Here is an 18,766-nt window from a genome sequence, read left to right on the forward strand (position 1 = left end):
GAAGTGTGTCTCGTCTTCCACTTCCCCTGCTCACAGTGCCCACACAGTCTCTCCACTCCGGGCTTCTAGGTCTGGCTGTGGGCATTGAGTCTGTACTGGGTCAGGGTTTGCCTTTGTTTGGGGTTCTTCACTCTGGCCAGGTATGGTGCCAGGGTGTAGTCCCTCTGTAGAGAGTGGTAACACTGCAGTTTGTGTTGCTATTTGGTGTGCCAGCACTCCAAATATTGTGCTCTCACCTCCTTGGTGACGGTGTTGATCCTGGCGCAAGCTGTCTGCCCATTGGCGCTGGTGTGGCTAACTCAGCCCCCCCCCCAGGGAATTTCAAAACGCGGCGCCTATGGCCAGGGTACAGATAGCACACTGTTTCAGGGGTGTGCTCCTGGCTCCTCACTGCTGTGTGGCAGTAGGAAGGGACTGTTAATTCTGGATGTGGGGGGAAAGAAGTGATGATCTACTAATTTTGCCTGGTGTTGGTGTGGAGAGGTGTGTTGTCTAGAGGTGTAATGCAGAGGTGACTGACTACCTAAATGTTAAGCTTAGTTAAACCCAACTCACAGAAGACGCGCAATATTCACAGTTCCAGTAGATGTCGCTCTAACTACGATGAAAGTGCAATTGTGTAACTGGCTACACTGTATCAAAGCGCAACTTTAGGGAAAATAGTTTCATGCTGGTAATTCACAGCGAGCAGCATGTTAGCAGAAAGCTACTGGAAAATTGCATTACTGAGTTATAGCCATACTCATTTTAACTGATGTAATACGATGAAGAATAAGATTTGAGAAAATGACACTGTTGTTTTCAATATGAGATTTCATATGCCGTAGAAATGGGCAATTCGGTTCGCAGAGGCAAAGCGGTGTTTATGGACAGAGCCAGAGTCAAAAGTGTGATGCAGGTAAGAGAACAAATCATTGCTTTCCATATTACAAAATCCATGTAGGTATAGACCTATGTTTGTTAAAATACCTCCCTGAAATACAATACAATACGTTTTTATCAGGTTTTTCTTTTATGGTCTATATAATTAATTAATGTCTAAACTCTTAGTGTCTTCAAGTGCTTCCCATCTGTTGAGTTTGCCATGGCTGCTAAAAGAAAAGGCCCTTAGTTTGAATTGGGTTTGTAATGGAGCACTGGTCTTTTCACCTACCAAACTGTGTCTATGTAGGTATAATAGAAAATATAAGGAGTCAGATGTCCAGTGAAGAAATCCAAGATCCCCTGGGTTGTGCCAGTGCAGGAGGGAAAAGAGAGAGAGAAATTGTTCAAGACCTCCTGTGCCAGAACCACGTTGTAATCTTCAGGACAACGTCATGCCACCTCTCCGCACAGGTACCTGCTACATTTGGAGTAAAACCATTTTAAACTAAAATTAGAATAAACACTGTGATCCAGAATGGACCAAACAGAAGACAAGTCTACTGGTGTATAGTGAGAACTGTTTCACATTGTGGTCTCATTACACTTCATTTAGATTAGCATTTTGTTGTGAGATTAATAACAATAATAATAAGTAATCAAGGTTTTACGTTCATATTGTACTGCAGACATCCACGCCTGTAACTGAGTGAAACTCTGGTGAATGATAATGGCTCCTTTCTCCTTTCTTTCATGTAGGTGATAGAGCTTTTCAGATCAATTGGAGTTCCTTATGCATCTGTGGATCTAGATAAGAGAGGTAACTATTATTTCCAGTATCTGATAATGTGTTGTGGTTTCTGTACCATAAGCAGGCACAGATATTAATCGTATTAAATTAGTGTACTTAAACCAGTGTTAATTATTTGTTTTCAAATCTGCAGTTTGTGATGTTTTTAAAATAAAATAAATAAATCAGTGTGACTTTTAATGTTCGTTGATGTCTTGGTATCAAGTGTTCGTTGTACTTTGTCCAAAGTTAATGGTCTAACCATTTGAGGAGGAATGTAAAAGAGGGGAGACCAATTACAGTCTGTGATTGTTTTAACAAAAACATTTTCAGCACGTAATAGAACTTAGTAGGCAAGCGGAATCGTAAGTTCTTTGCTGAACAATGACTCAGCAAAATAAACACAACACAGTCAGACCGGAAGGGCAGTTTGTTACATCTAGAACACATTTGCTTTCCCTCTGGTTAATATATTAAGGCAGTTTTTCTCCCTCTGTTATTATAGAAGACAAGCATGAGATCCGGCAAGGGCTTTGGCAACTTACTCAACAGAGGGAACTGCCCAGTGTGTTTGTCAACAAGAAACACATAGGAGATTGGGAGAAAACTGCACAGGTAATCACTGTGATTTTAAATTCCATTTTAGTAGAGGAACGAATCACTTGGGTTTTGTTAGTACCATGTTTTCACAGAAAGAGGGAATATTGGAGACAAGCTGCAATTAAACAAATCTGTTTTAGAAGACTTTTGCAAAATCACAACTTTGAGATGCAAGGTATTGATTTCACAAGTATCCCGGCGGCAAGCCGAAACACATTCAAAGCCTACATTTGACACTAAGTTTGTAATTTGGTTGTCTTCAGTCGGCTTCCGATTTCAGAACCTGGGAAAGTGCTGATCTAAACAGAATAAAAAACACTTAAGGACTTGAAGGAGGAATTACAAAGTTTTCATTCTTCACATTAAACTGCACTGTGGGTGCAGATTGATTGAGTTGTTGCCAGACTTTCCATTTCTCAGCATTTAACATGCACTTTGGAAGCAAACAGTAGCCGATTGTTTTCTTTTTTTTTTATATTCCTGCATCTGTACTTAATATCTGTACCATTTCAGTGAATCTTTGCTTGATACACCCAGTGTCAATCAGCTGTCTTCTGTCTTCTCTCACCCATGTCCAACTTAGGGCTCTTGTAAAGCAAGTGGCATTTCAAATACCGGTACCTGAGGGTATTGCTGGGATTTGTTTGCCGTTTGATGAAGTTTCAAACAGGCCTTACACCACTCAACAGAAATAAGACATAGCTGATAGATTTTTTTCATTGATGAATTGCCAGTTCAGCAAATTCAGTTCTGCATAGCTCTTTGATTGGATAGAATAAAGTTTTTTCTGTTGAATACAGTATTTGGTGTGCTTACTTCCCTGATAAACTATAATAACAAAAAAATAAAATAAGAGAGACGTAACTGCATAAAGCTCCACAGACAGATGTTGGATTCTGATATTTGACAATTGCCTGTTCCTTAAAAGCATATTTCTAATTTTTTTGCAGAACAATGGATAGCTTTATTAAAAAATATATTTTTCAAAGTAGACAAAAACAGATAAAACAGACATATGTCCTTTCTTTTGTCACTTATTATGACAAAAGTCTAATAATATCAAGCTGCTGTTGTGTGGAACAAGTCTGTCTTCTGCAGTAATTTTCCGCTCCCTTCGGGCCCAAGCTGAACCTGAGAGAGAGAGTCCTAATTGCTCTTCAATTGCAAAATGACCCTTTTGATTTGTTGCCAGTTATTCCACATTCTTTGAGTCTGCCCTTGGATGGCTTTTCTGGCTGGAATGAAGGCCTGATAAACCCTAGAGTTCTCTGGATCCAACCCAGCCAATTTAGGAACAACTGGGTGCAGCAAAATCCATGTTTAGAGAGTTAAATTGGCAGGCAATGCTTTAGACACTTTTTGTGAAGAATGTACAGATAACCCAACTGGAATATTACACGTCGGCACACAATGCTCCAAGAAAATGGTTCTCGCTAGTGGGATTGACTCGATCCTTGTGTTTGGTGAGCTAAAAGATAAATATGCATGTTTACATTTGTTTTCATATTACATACTTTCTTTTCTTTTAGAATTTGTGTTCCTTTTAATTTACTTTACTCATTTTTCCTTGGTCAAATTTTGCTTCCCGTTACATTGTGGGCATGTGTGTTATTTCCCACAGGCCCACAGAGAAGGAAAGCTGCAGGCCCTTCTTGACATGAGCGAGGTGAATCCTACCCCTGACTTCTACGACTATGATCTGCTGGTCATTGGAGGAGGATCGGGCGGACTTGCAGCTGCCAAGGTATTACATCCGTCTCTACCCGATTATTTTGTATTCAGAAATATCTGGAACATGTACCTGTTACATGAGAGCAGCTACAGATCAATTGAAGATAATAATACATCACAAGAGAGCTGTAATCCATACAGGTATGAGGAAAAAACCTCAGGCTGGATTATAGACATTGATGGTTATGGCCATGGAATAAGCAGTTGAAATCCAAGGGAAGACATTAATATATTTGAAAGTATACTGTACTGAAAGCAAGATATGAATACAGAAGAACTTCATATACTCAATTATCATGACAATCAATAGTGTGTGAGAACTCGACTTGCTCCTCTAGACTTGAACATCCTGTGAGTAGAGGCCTTCAGATGGGTCAGATGTTTCCTTGTGAAGAAACGGTATGCTCTTTCCTTGCTGTTTTTAACAGTGAACATTGACTTTTGTTTGCAGGAAGCTGCAGGCTATGGGAAAAAAGTTCTTGTCCTAGACTATGTGACTCCTACTCCCAAGGGAACAAGATGGGGTAAGAGCTGTCAACAGAAACAAACACCATCATATAAAATTAATGTAATATAGGCAGTTCACCTACACAGATACCCAACTCCACTCTTCATGTGAAAGCAAAGGTAAGAACAAATAGGGACGATTTGTCTCAAACACGTCGAGGATTCAGTCAATAAAAATAGATCTGGAAGTGCTTTTCTCTTAACAAAGCAGGAGAAATATTAGTAAGCCATAAAAAATATAATTAATAATTTTAGGAGCTTTATAAATGTGTGAATGATAGCACTGCATCAAAAGAATATGTGCATTCTTTGCAAATATCTGTCAGGATATAAATCCAGGGCTGCTTACAATCTGGAGAACCGCATTTCCATTTTTTAATTGATAACTTGCAAACTGGTAAATATGCGGCTGTTGAGGCCACTGTGATGAGAGATTTGAAAGGAAAATCAAAGCCAATGTGCTTTATAGGCTGTTGCTGTCCTGTATTCATGAATCTTAATTGGCCAAGCCTGTAGTTAGCTCTCAGGGCTCTCTTTTTGAAGTATGCGTCAGTGAATTGTTATCATCGCTTTCCACTTGCTGCCTTTTCCGCCATAACACAATGTGGAAAGCCAAAGCTAATTTCACTCTCCACGGGGGTCACAAATAAACAGAATCAAGGTCACACAATCAGAGTCATACAATAGTTTAGTTTAGAAGGAAATGGGTTACAGTTTAAGTCAGAGGTTTGTGGCATGCTTTAATGCCTCTTACTCTCTTGATGGCCTTTGGTTTTGATGTGACACATAATACAATGTGTTCACTCTGTCTGTGCCCCAGGCCTCGGAGGTACATGTGTCAACGTGGGCTGTATCCCCAAAAAACTGATGCATCAGGCGGCCCTTTTAGGACAAGCACTACGCGAGTCAAGGAAGTATGGCTGGGAGTTTAAGGAGAAAGGTGAGAACAACCCAGGCTCTCTATGGTGTGTGGCAAAGACAAATATGCTATGTCTGTATTAATAAAAAATAAATATTATAATTATTTGATTCAACTTTTTGTTTGTGCATTTTACTCTTATAATACTATAGTGTTGTTGCTAATGATATACAATATGATAATAATTTAGAAACTGACCTTGCTTTTGGTTCTCTTCTGTAAAAAAAAAGAAGTTTATACAAGTGGTACACTGGGTTGTTTAAAATGGCATAGGGAAGTAATGTGAACAGTTTAAAAATGGGATCATCAATCTGTTTAGTTTTCCTTACTTTTGTGTTGAATATTAAAACATATTTTGGCATATTAGTCTGCTTTTTCTGAATGGTAAAAAATGATGAGATTAAATAAGAGAGAAGTGCCTGTCCAGACTGGTATTAAAGAAGCATCAGTCATTAATAAATACCACAGATGCTCCCAATTATATTTTTGAAATCCATTCCTTTACTGTGCTTCCTCCATCCTGAGACTTACTTGCACTTCTCCAAATTTGCTGAAAGCCATCGGTTAGCAGCAGGGTTGAGTTGGCTGGCAGGTTTGGCGTTGAATGTATGTGCCTGTGTTTGTGTTTGGCTCTGCAGTTACACACAACTGGGGTCTCCTGAGACAGGCGGTGCAGAAACACGTCAGCTCTTTGAGCTTCAGTTACCGCCAGGCTCTGATGGACACCAATGTCACCTACCTGGATGCCTTTGGGGAGCTGGTTGGCCCTCACACTGTCAAGGTAACCCAGGGCCAGGCAAAGGAATACTGTATTTGAACCATAGTATGTGCAAAAATACTATGTTATGTTACTAAACAACATATAGCAAACATGCTACTTGAGTTTGATATTTAATTTACAATGACCCATTACAGTAAAAACTAAAAGCACTACTGTGAACATTTTAGAAATCTATTCAGCTCTCAGGGGGATACATTGACTTATACATCTTGTATACATTGTTGCTGTAAAGCTCTATGTGGCAAATTCTTTTTTACAGGGTGCTATATTAAAGATTTATAGAATAATCGAGGAAATAAGTAGCACTGGAATGGACCTTCCAAGTTGAGTGTTAAAAAAAAACAACTCAAACATAATGGGGCATCTTATGAAATCTGTTTGAACTCCTCCTGATATAATATTGAATGAATATCGGCAAATATTTCATCCATTTCCCTGAACACTGCGAGTCTGCCTGCCTGCCATAGTCTATATATATCGAAATAATTAAGTTGTTGCCTTTTTGATTTCTGTTGTGCTTTTCTTTACATTTTTTGCATTTAATCACTCGGTTCAGTTGTTCTTCACAGACGAAAACCAGTCAAGGGAAGGAGACATATCACACAGCGGCTGTCTTTATCATTGCCACAGGAGAGAGGCCAAGATACTTAGGATTACCAGGCGACAAGGAGTATTGTATTACCAGGTGAGCAGGCAAACCTTCCTGTCCATCCTGGTCATTTTGTGGGCTTTATTTTTAGTTCTGAATAAGGTGAAAGACGGCACTGTAGATTGAACATTTCTGCTTTGTTTGCAGTTAGAATACAAAATGATGGTTTACTTGGCAGTATACAGCAAAATGTTTTTATTTGTTTTAGTGTGATGGATAGTCTCTGAGGGGAAAACTGAGATCAAGTTTCCCTGAATGAAAAATGAATGTCCTAGATTTCTTATTGTAAACCGTTCCTATAGCACTCTTAAATGAAAGGGAGTTTTGCTCTCAAGCAATATTTCAGAGCTGTGTAGAAAGAAAAACTCAATGATTAAACGTATACCAGAAAAATAATTCAATATTCGCGATGTACATTCTTAGTTCAACTATAGTTCACCTTTAATTCATTTTTTCTCTTCTTTCCTGTTCCTAGGCAACCAATGGGTCTTTTGGTTGGCACATGGGAGCTCTCAATTAATTAATTTAAGCAATTATTGAAACAGGTCAAAATGATCACACGTCCCTTATGGAATGAAGATGAGTGTATGATCCTTATATTATTTTCCACCAATTTCCCCTTTTTATGTATATTCAAAATATGTGGGATATATTTTAGTCTGTAATTCATACATTTATTTTATATAATTAACATCACCATACATTGTGAACATATAATGAAATATATGGCTTACAGACTAAAATATATCTATTTAAAATATACAAAAAAGGGGTTGATTTGTGTCAATGAGAAATAAGGATCATACGTCATGTACCACATAATAAAATACCATAAAACATCCAATACTCAAATAGCAACAAGTCGCCAATAGTCATGGGATTGATTTGCATAATCATGTAAACAAATTCCAGTCTCTAATAAATGCTGCGTTATGCATTACAATACAGACTTGACAATGTTTTATAAATAAGGAAAATGGAAATCTATACAGTTTCTAATGATGAAAGAACCTTCCACAACATATTATTTTTTAGTTTTTTTGCATCTTTCTTGTTTTCAATAAAAATTTATACCGTATATTAATTAAAAAATACACCATCACGTGTGTTTTTAATAATTGTTTTCTCAGTTTAACTATATATGCATATATATATATATATATATATATATATATATATATACAGCTCTGGAAAAAATAAACCACTGCAAAATTATCAGTTTCTCTGGTTTTACTATTTATACGTATGTGTTTGAGTAAAATGAACATTTTTTAAAATTCTATAAAGTACTGACAACATTTCTCCCAAATTCCAAATAAAAATATTGTAATTTAGATAAGTTATTTGCAGAAAATTACAACTGGTCAAAATTACAAAAAAGATGCAGTGTTGTCAGACCTCGAATAATGCAAAGAAAACAAGTTTATATTCATTTTTAAACAACACAATACTAATGTTTTAACTTAGGAAGTGTTAAGAAATCAATATTTGGTGGAATAACCCTGATTTTCAATCACAGCTTTCATCCGTCTTGGCATGCTCTCCACCAGTCTTTCACATTGATGTTGGGTGACTTCATTCCACTCCTGGCACAAAAATTCAAGCAGCTCGGCTTTGTTTGATGGCTTGTGACCATCCATCTTCCTCTTGATCACATTCCAGAAGTTTTCAATGGGGTTCAGGTCTGGAGATTGGGCTGGTCATGGCAGGGTCTTGATCTGGTGGTCCTCCATCCACACCTTGATTGACCTGGCTGTGTGGCATGGAGCATGAAGAGTTGGGGAACAATGCAAGAGCAGAAGGAAGCATGTTTTCTTCCAGGACAACCTTGTACGTGGCTTGATTCATACATCCTTCACAAAGACAAATCTGCCCGATTTCAGCCTTGCTGAAGCACCCCTAGATCATCACCAATCTTCCACCAAATTTCACAGTGGGTGCGAGACACTGTGGCTTGTAGGCCTCTCCAGGTCTCAGTCTAACCATTAGACGACCATTTGTTGGGCAAAGTTGAAAATTGGACTCATCAGAGAAGATGACCTTACTCCAGTCCTCTACGGTCCAATCCTTATGGTCTTTTGCAAACCTCAGCCCGACTCTTCTTTGCTTCTCATTGATAAAGGGCTTTTTTCTAGCTTTGCACAACTTCAGCCCTGCCCCTAGGAGTCTGTTTCAAACTGTCCTCGCCATGCACTTCACCCCAGCTGCCGTTTGCCATTCTTTTTGTAGGTCATTGGATGTCATCCTATAGTTGTTGAGTAACATTCGAATGAGTTGGCAGTGATCCCGGTCAGTGGAGAGTCGTTTTCGCCCTCTGCTGGTCTGTAGCTTAGTTGTCCCCAATGTCTGCTGCTTGACCTTGTTCTTATGAACCACCATCTTTGTAATTTTAAGGATGGAAGCAACCTGACACTCACTTTATCCCTCTACCAGTAATTGAACCCTTCTTTTCCTCATTCAAAACTTTCATTTTCAACTCTTTTGGCATGGTCAATAGTTATGTTTTGAGTCCAATTACTTTTGAGGTACTACTAGCACTGTTGCCATCCAGCTGGTCCTATTGCAAGAGGATAGTGATGACCACAGCAGTGGTTTTTATATTTTTCCTCATTAAATAAGATTCAGTAGAATGAGGTGTGCCTGTGTTCAAATTCAACAGACACTGGGATGGAATGGCTGCCATACATGTAGAGATGCTGATTTAAGAAAAATTTGCAGTGGTCTCTTAATTTTTTTCAGAGGTATATATATATATATATATATATATATATTGCTGTATATTTGTATTGCTGTTGATTTTAGTTATTGAACTGTCAATTGTGACATAAACAATGCATTAATTAAGTGTAATGTTGATGGTTTGGTTTAAAGCATATTTCCACAGTTTTGTTTTGTTTATTTAGCGAGAGTTCACAGTATATTGAATCTTAGACTGCTAACAGAAACCTGCTAACACACAATGTTGCCACAATATTGTAGCAACATAAATTATATTATATTACAAAGCCACAATGTTGTGGCAACGTTGTATGTTAGCAGGGAATTACCGGTATCTTGTTTTCAGTGTATAGTTCACCATACATTGAATGTGATTTGTTTGCATCTTTGGAAAGCAAATTATTAAAAAATAATAATTATTAATAATAATAATAAAAGCCTGGCCTATTAGCCTACTTCTACAATTAAGCAATGTTTCCAGGCTCTTCTTACCCTGTATGAGTCCGCGATGTCTTTTTATTTATGAATGTTTAATACAAACACCGGTCTCCTACAATTGATGCTGGGGCTTTTTGCAGTTATTTGGAATAAACGCCGGTGGTTTTACGGTATATTTGTTCCATATGGGTTTAGCCCTGGTGGATTTGAAGTTGTCTATAAAACCTGCACAGCTGTGGTTCTCTAGCTCCAAGAGCGAGTATTACTGTATACTATATCTATACTGTAATGTATAGATCAGGGATTAAACTATATGGTCTGCCATCCTCTTCCTCCTCTCCTCATTGGTTAGTGATGACCTGTTCTCCCTGCCTCACTGTCCTGGCCGCACACTGGTGGTAGGGGCCTCCTATGTGGCTCTGGAGTGCGCTGGCTTCCTGGGGGGCTGGGCCTCGACGTCACAGTCATGGTCCACTCCATTGTGCTCAGGGGCTTCGACCAGAAGATGGCCAAGAAGGTCGAGCAGGACATGGACCTGCATGGGGTCAACTTCCTCCACCACTTTGTACCCACAAAGGTACTCCTTTGCCAGATACCTTTACTGTAACTTTCAGCTAAATAGATGTGTTTTTCTGATCTGAGCTGATATGAGGCACATCACTCTGTCCCAGATCCAACAGATGGAGGAGGGCAGTCCTGGGACACTGAAGGTGACCGCCATGTCCACGGATGGGACAGAGACCATCGAGGAACAGTATAATACCGTGAGTGCCAAGCCATATTTGGAGACCATAGAAAACGGTACAGTGTTCCTCTGTGTGGTTTGAATAAGACTTCAGAAGACTTGTGTTTTGTATGCTCCCTCGTCTCATTGGAATGCAAACATTATAGTTTGCTTATGTATGTAGGATTTTTCCCGCTGCTTTGTGTAATGCATTTGACATTTTTCCGACAGGTGTTGTTGGCAATAGGGAGGGATGGTTGCACCCGTAATATTGGCCTCGAATCTGTAGGAGTGAAGTTCAATGAGAGGTTAGTGAAGCTGGGCATATGGGCACATAGCACAACAAAGAAGAAAACGAGGCGTAGCGTGACATTGTTTCAGCTGAATAGCAGATCTCCACATCAGGTTAGGTTGAGTCTACTTGGAGTCCCTCTATGAACATTATTTCAGAAGGCTTATATACTTACTTTATACTCACAGTGGTTTATATTTTAAATATATATCACATATCCCCCACAAAAGGGATTAATTTTGGCATATGAAAAATATAAGAATCTTCTATCTATTAGAAAGAAAAGTTTGTTCCACAAGAGACTATCCTGGAGATCAGCTGACACAGTTTTGCAATTAAATCTGGTGTGTTTGTGACAGGACAGGGAAGGTCCCCGTCAATGAAGAAGAGCAGACAAACGTGCCGCACATCTACGCCATCGGGGATGTGCTGGAGGGTCGACTAGAGCTCACCCCTGTGGCCATCCAGGCTGGCCGGCTCCTGGCACGGAGGCTGTATGGGCGGCAGAGCACCAAGGTAATGTGTGTAATGAGCACAGGGCCGAATCTATTAGTGTGGCGGCAGCGTGTGCGTCTCAAACCCGAGGTAACATGATCGAATCTCGGGGCAGGAGAATGTGAAGCAACGAACACTAGGGGGCATCTGGTAGGAGCCAGGTATTTATAGCTTAGTGGAAGTTAGTACATAGTTGTCTGCAACCCACATTTCATTATGAATTCCAATGATGTTAAGTTTCCCAATTGGATTTCCCAGTCAGGTTTCAATGGAGTTACACAAAGTTTCCTTCGGGGAAAAGGCACTATAAGATTTCCTTCACTTAAGTAATATTTAGTCAATTGATCACTTAATTATTCTTACTGAGGTCACACACAGCTTATGTAGGGATCCACCTAGGGCTGATTTCTGTGTTGGGCTAGGGCTATGTTAGATTCCTCAGGAAACGTGGGCTTCCATTAAGGTCAGGGTGGTGTATTTCACTTGGTTAACTAAGACATGTGCAGCTGTGGATTGGATGTCACTTTCCATTTTATTTTTGGCTAGGGTTGGGTTCTGTCCATCGCTAGGGATAAAACTGGGGTAGGGATTTTGTAGCTGAAAATACCATGCTATGTAGAGTCTTTATTTTAAGTTTGACTGTTCATATTAGAGATGTGTATGTTTGCCCCTATTGCAGAGGATTACTCAATTTACTTTACATTAAATGACTGTGTATGATGGATTCCCTCTGTTCTCCCCCACAGTGTGATTACACCAATGTCCCCACAACCATCTTCACTACGATGGAGTACGGGGCTTGTGGATTGTCTGAGGAGAGGGCCAGCGAGAAGTATGGAGAAGACAACATAGAGGTTCAGTGGAGGATGTCCTCATTATAACCTCTAATGCGTACTTATGCACTGATTTGATGTACTTTCTCTTATGCACGGTTTTAACAGTCGAACATTCTGGAGTAAAAATATCAGAAAAGGAAGAAAAGCCGATGCCTGAGACTCTGTGTTGCATACATGTGTTAAACGTCCGCACCACGGATTGCTTTCAGTATTCAGATAGTTGTCTGCACTCTTGTAGGTTTACCACAGTTATTTCTGGCCTTTGGAATGGACAGTGCCAGCCAGGGACAAAAACTCCTGCTATGCAAAGATCATCTGTCACACAGAAGATAATGTAAGTAAGCTGAAACACAATCAGAGATTCTGGGATGATAGGAAATCTTGGTTAAGTCAGTAAAACCGGGATATCTATTCCATATCTACTCCTACATCATTTTAGATTGGTAGTGGAACAGGACTGAATGTATAGTACCTGTACCTGCATACCAAATTAAATAAACCATTATTAGGTTTATTACAGGTAAGTTAGCCAGTCGCAGGGTGTTCTAAGTGAGGCAGAAAGCATTTCACAATCAGCAAGCATTTTATAGGTTCTGACCCCCTTATGATGGGAGTAACATATCCAATTGCTATGCTATGCTGGGGTTCAAGGCTGAGAGTAATTTGCCCTTTAATTTTAAACTAAGCCATTTATCTGGGAACCTGGCTGATGGATCATTAGAATAATAAAGCTCAGTAATTAGACAAATGACTCTCAGAAGGGTAACAGTTAATGATGCGATAACCTTATTTGTCAATTTCAGAAGTGTCAGCGCTATGAATTAAATGGATGTCAAAGGCAGTCATCTCAAGGCACACATGCAAGCCAGGATTTATTTTCACAAGTGATGAGTGGCTTTGATTATTGGTGTGTGTGCGTAAAAAACATAGTCACATTCAGATTCAGGAGAGTGCCTTGTGTAATGCAATGGGGCAAGGGCACTACTCACCGTTGCCGCCTTGTGGTCACTTGGAACTAGATCACTTGGTTATTTGTGTTTCGGTTGCCTGCTTTTTCGTTTTTCTCATGTGACTTTTCAAAAATCCTGTGGCACACCTGACCATATCTGATCATATCTGAACCGTGCTCTCGCTTTAAACTGAAGGGATTGTTGTTTGATCTGGACCACTGCTTAAAAAAATGAAAACATTCATCATAGGAGAATATCACTTCAATGATGATTTATTTGGTGTCTTTATTTCTCATTAACTGAAATTGAAATAATTATTTAATCTCAAAATGTCTCTTTATATTGCTAAATAGCCTCCGTAATTGATGTAAAAATCTATAAATGTTTATCAATGTATGAAAATATTGAATGTGTCTATTAGTACAGCATAAAAAAACAGGTTTATCTTTTAAAAAGTGTGAGAAAGGCATGATGCATGATTTGAACTAACACAGCCATTCACAAGACTCGCTCTATTTGGCTTGATTTAAAGTGGAGATTAAGAATCTTGTGCTTTATCAAATGAACTGTCTGGGCTACTCCGGTTTATTTAGTTTTGTAAGTGGATGTTGAAAATGAACAGAAACCAAACTGTCTTTCTGAATGGATCAAGGCCTTTCAGCTTGAAACATTTTTGTAAATGTGGAAGGTATGAAAATGGTTCGAGCTCTGTAGAGAAGGCACTCCATACTGCACCCAGATAAAGAGATACTTTGCAGAAGGCGATTATGGAAGCTAAATTGAATCACAGTCATGAATATTTAACACTCTCTGCTAGAGCTTAAAAGGGGGAATCCTTTTGTCACAGCACTTCCCTGCAGGGGGGCGGGGGGGACAAATAAACCATTATCACATCAGAATGCTGCTGCACTAACTTGTGATCAAGCCAGACAGAGCCCTCTGGTTCCTACTTCTCATCCCAATCTCCCGAGCTGATGACATGAGTAAATAAATAGAAACAAAACAAACAACCAAGGCTATCTGACTGGAAATACAACCCTAGGTATACAACAGCAGTTTTCAATGAGTGTTATTTATTTGGTGGATGCTTTAATCAAAAGCACATGATACAAATGCCCATTTTTACCGACTGCTGCTAGAGCGACTGTGAGTGAGTGATGAGGGATTTGAACCGTCACTGAGAGGTCCACAGCCCTACTCACTACTCCACACAGCTGCTCATATTTGTGTATGCCTTTCATAAGAGGAGAAAACATGTCTAGCGTGGAGCGTGGAGGATGTATATGAGAAATATATACAACATAACCAAAAGGGAAGTACAACATTACAACAAAGCATGAATTGTAGTGCCAATCCTAGTTCACTGACATACAGTTAAGTCCATAGATATTTGGACAGTGACAAAATTGTCATATTGTACAGCACTACAATGGATTTGGAAGGAAACAATCAAGATGTTATTTAAGTGTAGACTTTCATCTTTAATTTACATTTACAGTCAAATTGGGTGAATGGTGTAGGAATTACACCCCTTTTTATATGTGGTCCCCCCACTTTTAGGGGCTCAAAAGTATTTGGACAAACTAACATAATCATGAATTAAATTGTGAGTTTCAATACTTGGTTGCAAATCCTTTGCAGTCAATGACTGCCTGAAGTCTGGAACCCATAGACATCACCAGATGCTGGGTTTCTTCCCTGGTGATGCTCTGCCTGTCTGTCTTTAGTTCCTGCTTGTTCTTTGGGCGACCTAACTGTATAACTATATACTATAACTGTAACCTTATCTGTGTTCTCCAAGGATTAGTTATGGATTTGGAAAATGCTTTAATGGAAAGAGCTTAGACACAGAGTTTCTCAGTCACTGGAGGGTGACAGACATCCAGTATTCTAGTTCACAGTGGAGAGTGTTTGTCTAACCACAGATGGTTCCAGCAAATGGGTGAAAATAAATGTGTGTGTCATTTACCACATGGTGCCAAGACGCAACATATTCCTTATTTTTCTTGGTATGCGTAGCTACAGGAACATTAGAAGTTGCTTTATCAAAAGGAGTTATGCCACAAGCTTAGATAAAATAACTCAGGGATTAAAGTCATTCACGTTTTCTTCAACAGTCAGATGCAGGCTTAGACCACACAAAACCTTGACCTGGCAATGAATAGCACATTGCAGAATCACTGCTTTTCATCATTAGTAGAAAGTGACTTCTGACAGTACATTAAACTGCAATGGGGTACAAATTTGTAATGTGCGACTTGCAGGTAGGGCTAAAATTGTGATTCGGTCTAGGCCTGAGTCTTTTCAAGGAATACTATCAAGCAACCCCAGAGGAATTTTAAAACGCTGTCTCTCTGTGTTGCAGGATCGGGTTGTGGGTCTCCACATCCTGGGCCCCCATGCAGGAGAGATCACCCAGGGCTTTGCAGCTGCAATGAAGTGTGGGCTGACCAAGCAACAGCTGGACAGCACCATTGGCATCCATCCGGTGTGCGCTGAGGTCAGTAGACATTATACAGCACACCTGGTTCTCCCCAAGAATGAGATAATATGAAACCCCTTCTACACTAGCCTTTCAATCCCATTACAAAACAACCTACATCCTCACAGACCTTTTCAACACAGTAGTGGTCCTCTGTATTTTTGAGGGCTTTGGGGGTTTTGTGGTTCAAGCTGAAACAAGTTTGAGGATAGTGCACCATGCTGACCTCAACCCTGATGTTTATTTCTGAGCAAGTTTTTTTTTTTTTTTTTAAACAGTTTGTGTCTTTGGGAACTACAGAATAAGCTCCTTTTCCCGACTGGAATATTGAAACATATTAATAAACACTCGCTCCCTGCCATAAAAGGCGAGATTCCTTGGTGGTTCTCAAATCTATACTAGTACATTCTTTACTGGATTTGTTTGTACCGCACAACAAAGACCCTCCCTGGGTGGCCACTTAAAGGATTAATTTGTAACAAAAGCAGATTTTAATAGATGCTTTGCTGATAAACTTTATTGTGTATGAAAGTCAAATGGGGGGAGTAACACTTGCTTGATGTGTTTGATGCTTGATGTTTACACTGTTTACTCATGAAAGCATAATTATCTGTATTTCAAATATGCTTACATAACCAGGATATTGTTACCAAGAGAGGTGGTGAGTATTCTGGGCCAAAATTACAGGCAAAACTTACTTAGGTCTGAATACTGCTCTCCATGCTACAGCCAGGACTTAGACCCTGGTTACCACCTCCTGTGAAGATAAACACTTTTTCATAAGTACTCACTTGAGAGACACAAACATCTTTTTTGGTAATTATGAGTCTTGATGTTTGATGGCCACCTCAGGTATGCACGTGGCCCTCCTCTCTTTAGTTTATGCAGATTTGGCCATTGTATGGAGTGGACAAATAATCAACAGTCACAGCCTCCAGAGAAGCTGTGAAGGAGAGAGATAACGGAAGAACGACCTTTTGATTGGATGTCTTCTCTGTTCGAATGACGCGAGGGTTTAACGGATGCATTTCTGATTTTCGGCCTAGGTGTTTACCACCCTGACGAAACGCACTGCAGAGGTGTTGAGGATGGGTGGCTGCTGAGGGTAACCCCCCGTGCTGTTGTCCTCTGTTGTCTCCTATATGGTGAACTTTGGCCATCATTGCCATGCACCATGCTTCCTTTAGGTAGTCTACAGGGTCCAGTTAATTTATCCCACAGCACATTTTCCTTATACACTCGATAAAAAACAATACATCCAAAAAGAAAACCAAGATAAATATTGACTGTATTCGCAATCTAGTGTTACACTGCTGGGCATGAGTGGTAAAATACAGTGGCTCAGATCTGTATTGGATTAATCCACAATGCTTGAAGAAATGAAGGAATCCAATTTACCTGGCAAGAGAGGAGAGGGATTCTTCACATGACTGCATTGTGAGGGTTTATCTCTCACCAGGGGAACCAGCTTGCATTTGTTGCTCTGGCAGTGCTGATTAATCAATACAGGATTCTCGCAGCTTTTCTCCCATTCCAAACAACCATCACCTCAGTCACCGTCGCTCTATAAACCCATATTAACCTATAAACCTATATTAACGTAACCATACATATATATTAATCTTCTGATTGGATTTTGTGGTGGACCCTTTATCGATTAACCATCATATCTGTTTAAAAAGCTGGACAACAGCAGGCATAAATCATTTTTTCAAAGAATATACCTATAAATGAACAAAATTCTTTGGCTGTTTTTGTGCAGCCATACTAAGCTCTAAAAGCCTAAAACTACCTTCAGTCTCTATATCGGTTGATGGGGCTAAGTGGGGCTTGGATTGATGGGTGTGAGTTACCGTAACAACAGGTACCAACAGCACGGATGTCCCTGTTTGAGAGGCCAAGTGCAGAGAGCCTGGCAGCAGGACAGGTGTATGCTGCTCCAATGATGTCTTAGCCTGAAGCCACACTAACAGGTGGGCTGGGACTGATGCGCTGACGCCGTGGCATAGAAACACTTGGATTTGTGTTTTTTTTTTTTTTTTCTAAAACAAATGTGAGGCTCCTAAATGATTCGCTCCAGCAATCATGAGTGAAGGCCTATTGCAATATATATATATATATATATACACTCACCTAAAGGATTATTAGGAACACCTGTTCAATTTCTCATTAATGCAATTATCTAACCAACCAATCACATGGCAGTTGCTTCAATGCATTTAGGGGTGTGGTCCTGGTCAAGACAATCTCCTGAACTCCAAACTGAATGTCTGAATGGGAAAGAAAGGTGATTTAAGCAATTTTGAGCGTGGCATGGTTGTTGGTGCCAGACGGGCCGGTCTGAGTATTTCACAATCTGCTCAGTTACTGGGATTTTCACGCACAACCATTTCTAGGGTTTACAAAGAATGGTGTGAAAAGGGAAAAACATCCAGTATGCGGCAGTCCTGTGGGCGAAAATGCCTTGTTGATGCTAGAGGTCAGAGGAGAATGGGCCGACTGATTCAAGCTGATAGAAGAGCAACTTTGACTGAAATAAGCACTCGTTACAACCGAGGTATGCAGCAAAGCATTTGTGAAGCCACAACACGTACAACCTTGAGGCGGATGGGCTACAACAGCAGAAGACCCCACCGGGTACCACTCATCTCCACTACAAATAGGAAAAAGAGGCTACAATTTGCACAAGCTCACCAAAATTGGACAGTTGAAGACTGGAAAAATGTTGCCTGGTCTGATGAGTCTCGATTTCTGTTGAGACATTCAGATGGTAGAGTCAGAATTTGGCGTAAACAGAATGAGAACATGGATCCATCATGCCTTGTTACCACTGTGCAGGCTGGTGGTGGTGGTGTAATGGTGTGGGGGATGTTTTCTTGGCACACTTTAGGCCCCTTAGTGCCAATTGGGCATCGTTTAAATGCCACGGCCTACCTGAGCATTGTTTCTGACCATGTCCATCCCTTTATGACCACCATGTACCCATCCTCTGA

The 18,766-nt window shown here is 39.9% G+C and overlaps 1 protein-coding gene across 1 annotated transcript; it reads left to right on the forward strand.

Annotated features, from left to right (window-relative positions):
- Nucleotides 1-677: 677 nt before the first annotated feature.
- Nucleotides 678-18,145, forward strand: LOC136750292 (thioredoxin reductase 1, cytoplasmic-like). Its single transcript, XM_066705249.1, is given in 18 exon segments — nt 678-898; nt 1,172-1,335; nt 1,621-1,681; nt 2,157-2,266; nt 3,873-3,995; nt 4,434-4,506; nt 5,310-5,429; nt 6,047-6,189; nt 6,759-6,874; nt 10,347-10,432; nt 10,435-10,571; nt 10,666-10,758; nt 10,950-11,026; nt 11,370-11,526; nt 12,252-12,359; nt 12,580-12,675; nt 15,657-15,791; nt 16,820-18,145. Coding segments are annotated over 17 exon segments (1,830 nt in total). The 5' UTR covers nt 678-898; nt 1,172-1,197; the 3' UTR covers nt 16,877-18,145.
- Nucleotides 18,146-18,766: the final 621 nt, after the last annotated feature.

The sequence above is a fragment of the Amia ocellicauda genome, chromosome 5, assembly GCF_036373705.1.
Source record: "Amia ocellicauda isolate fAmiCal2 chromosome 5, fAmiCal2.hap1, whole genome shotgun sequence".
In the NCBI taxonomy this organism is placed as follows: domain Eukaryota; kingdom Metazoa; phylum Chordata; class Actinopteri; order Amiiformes; family Amiidae; genus Amia; species Amia ocellicauda.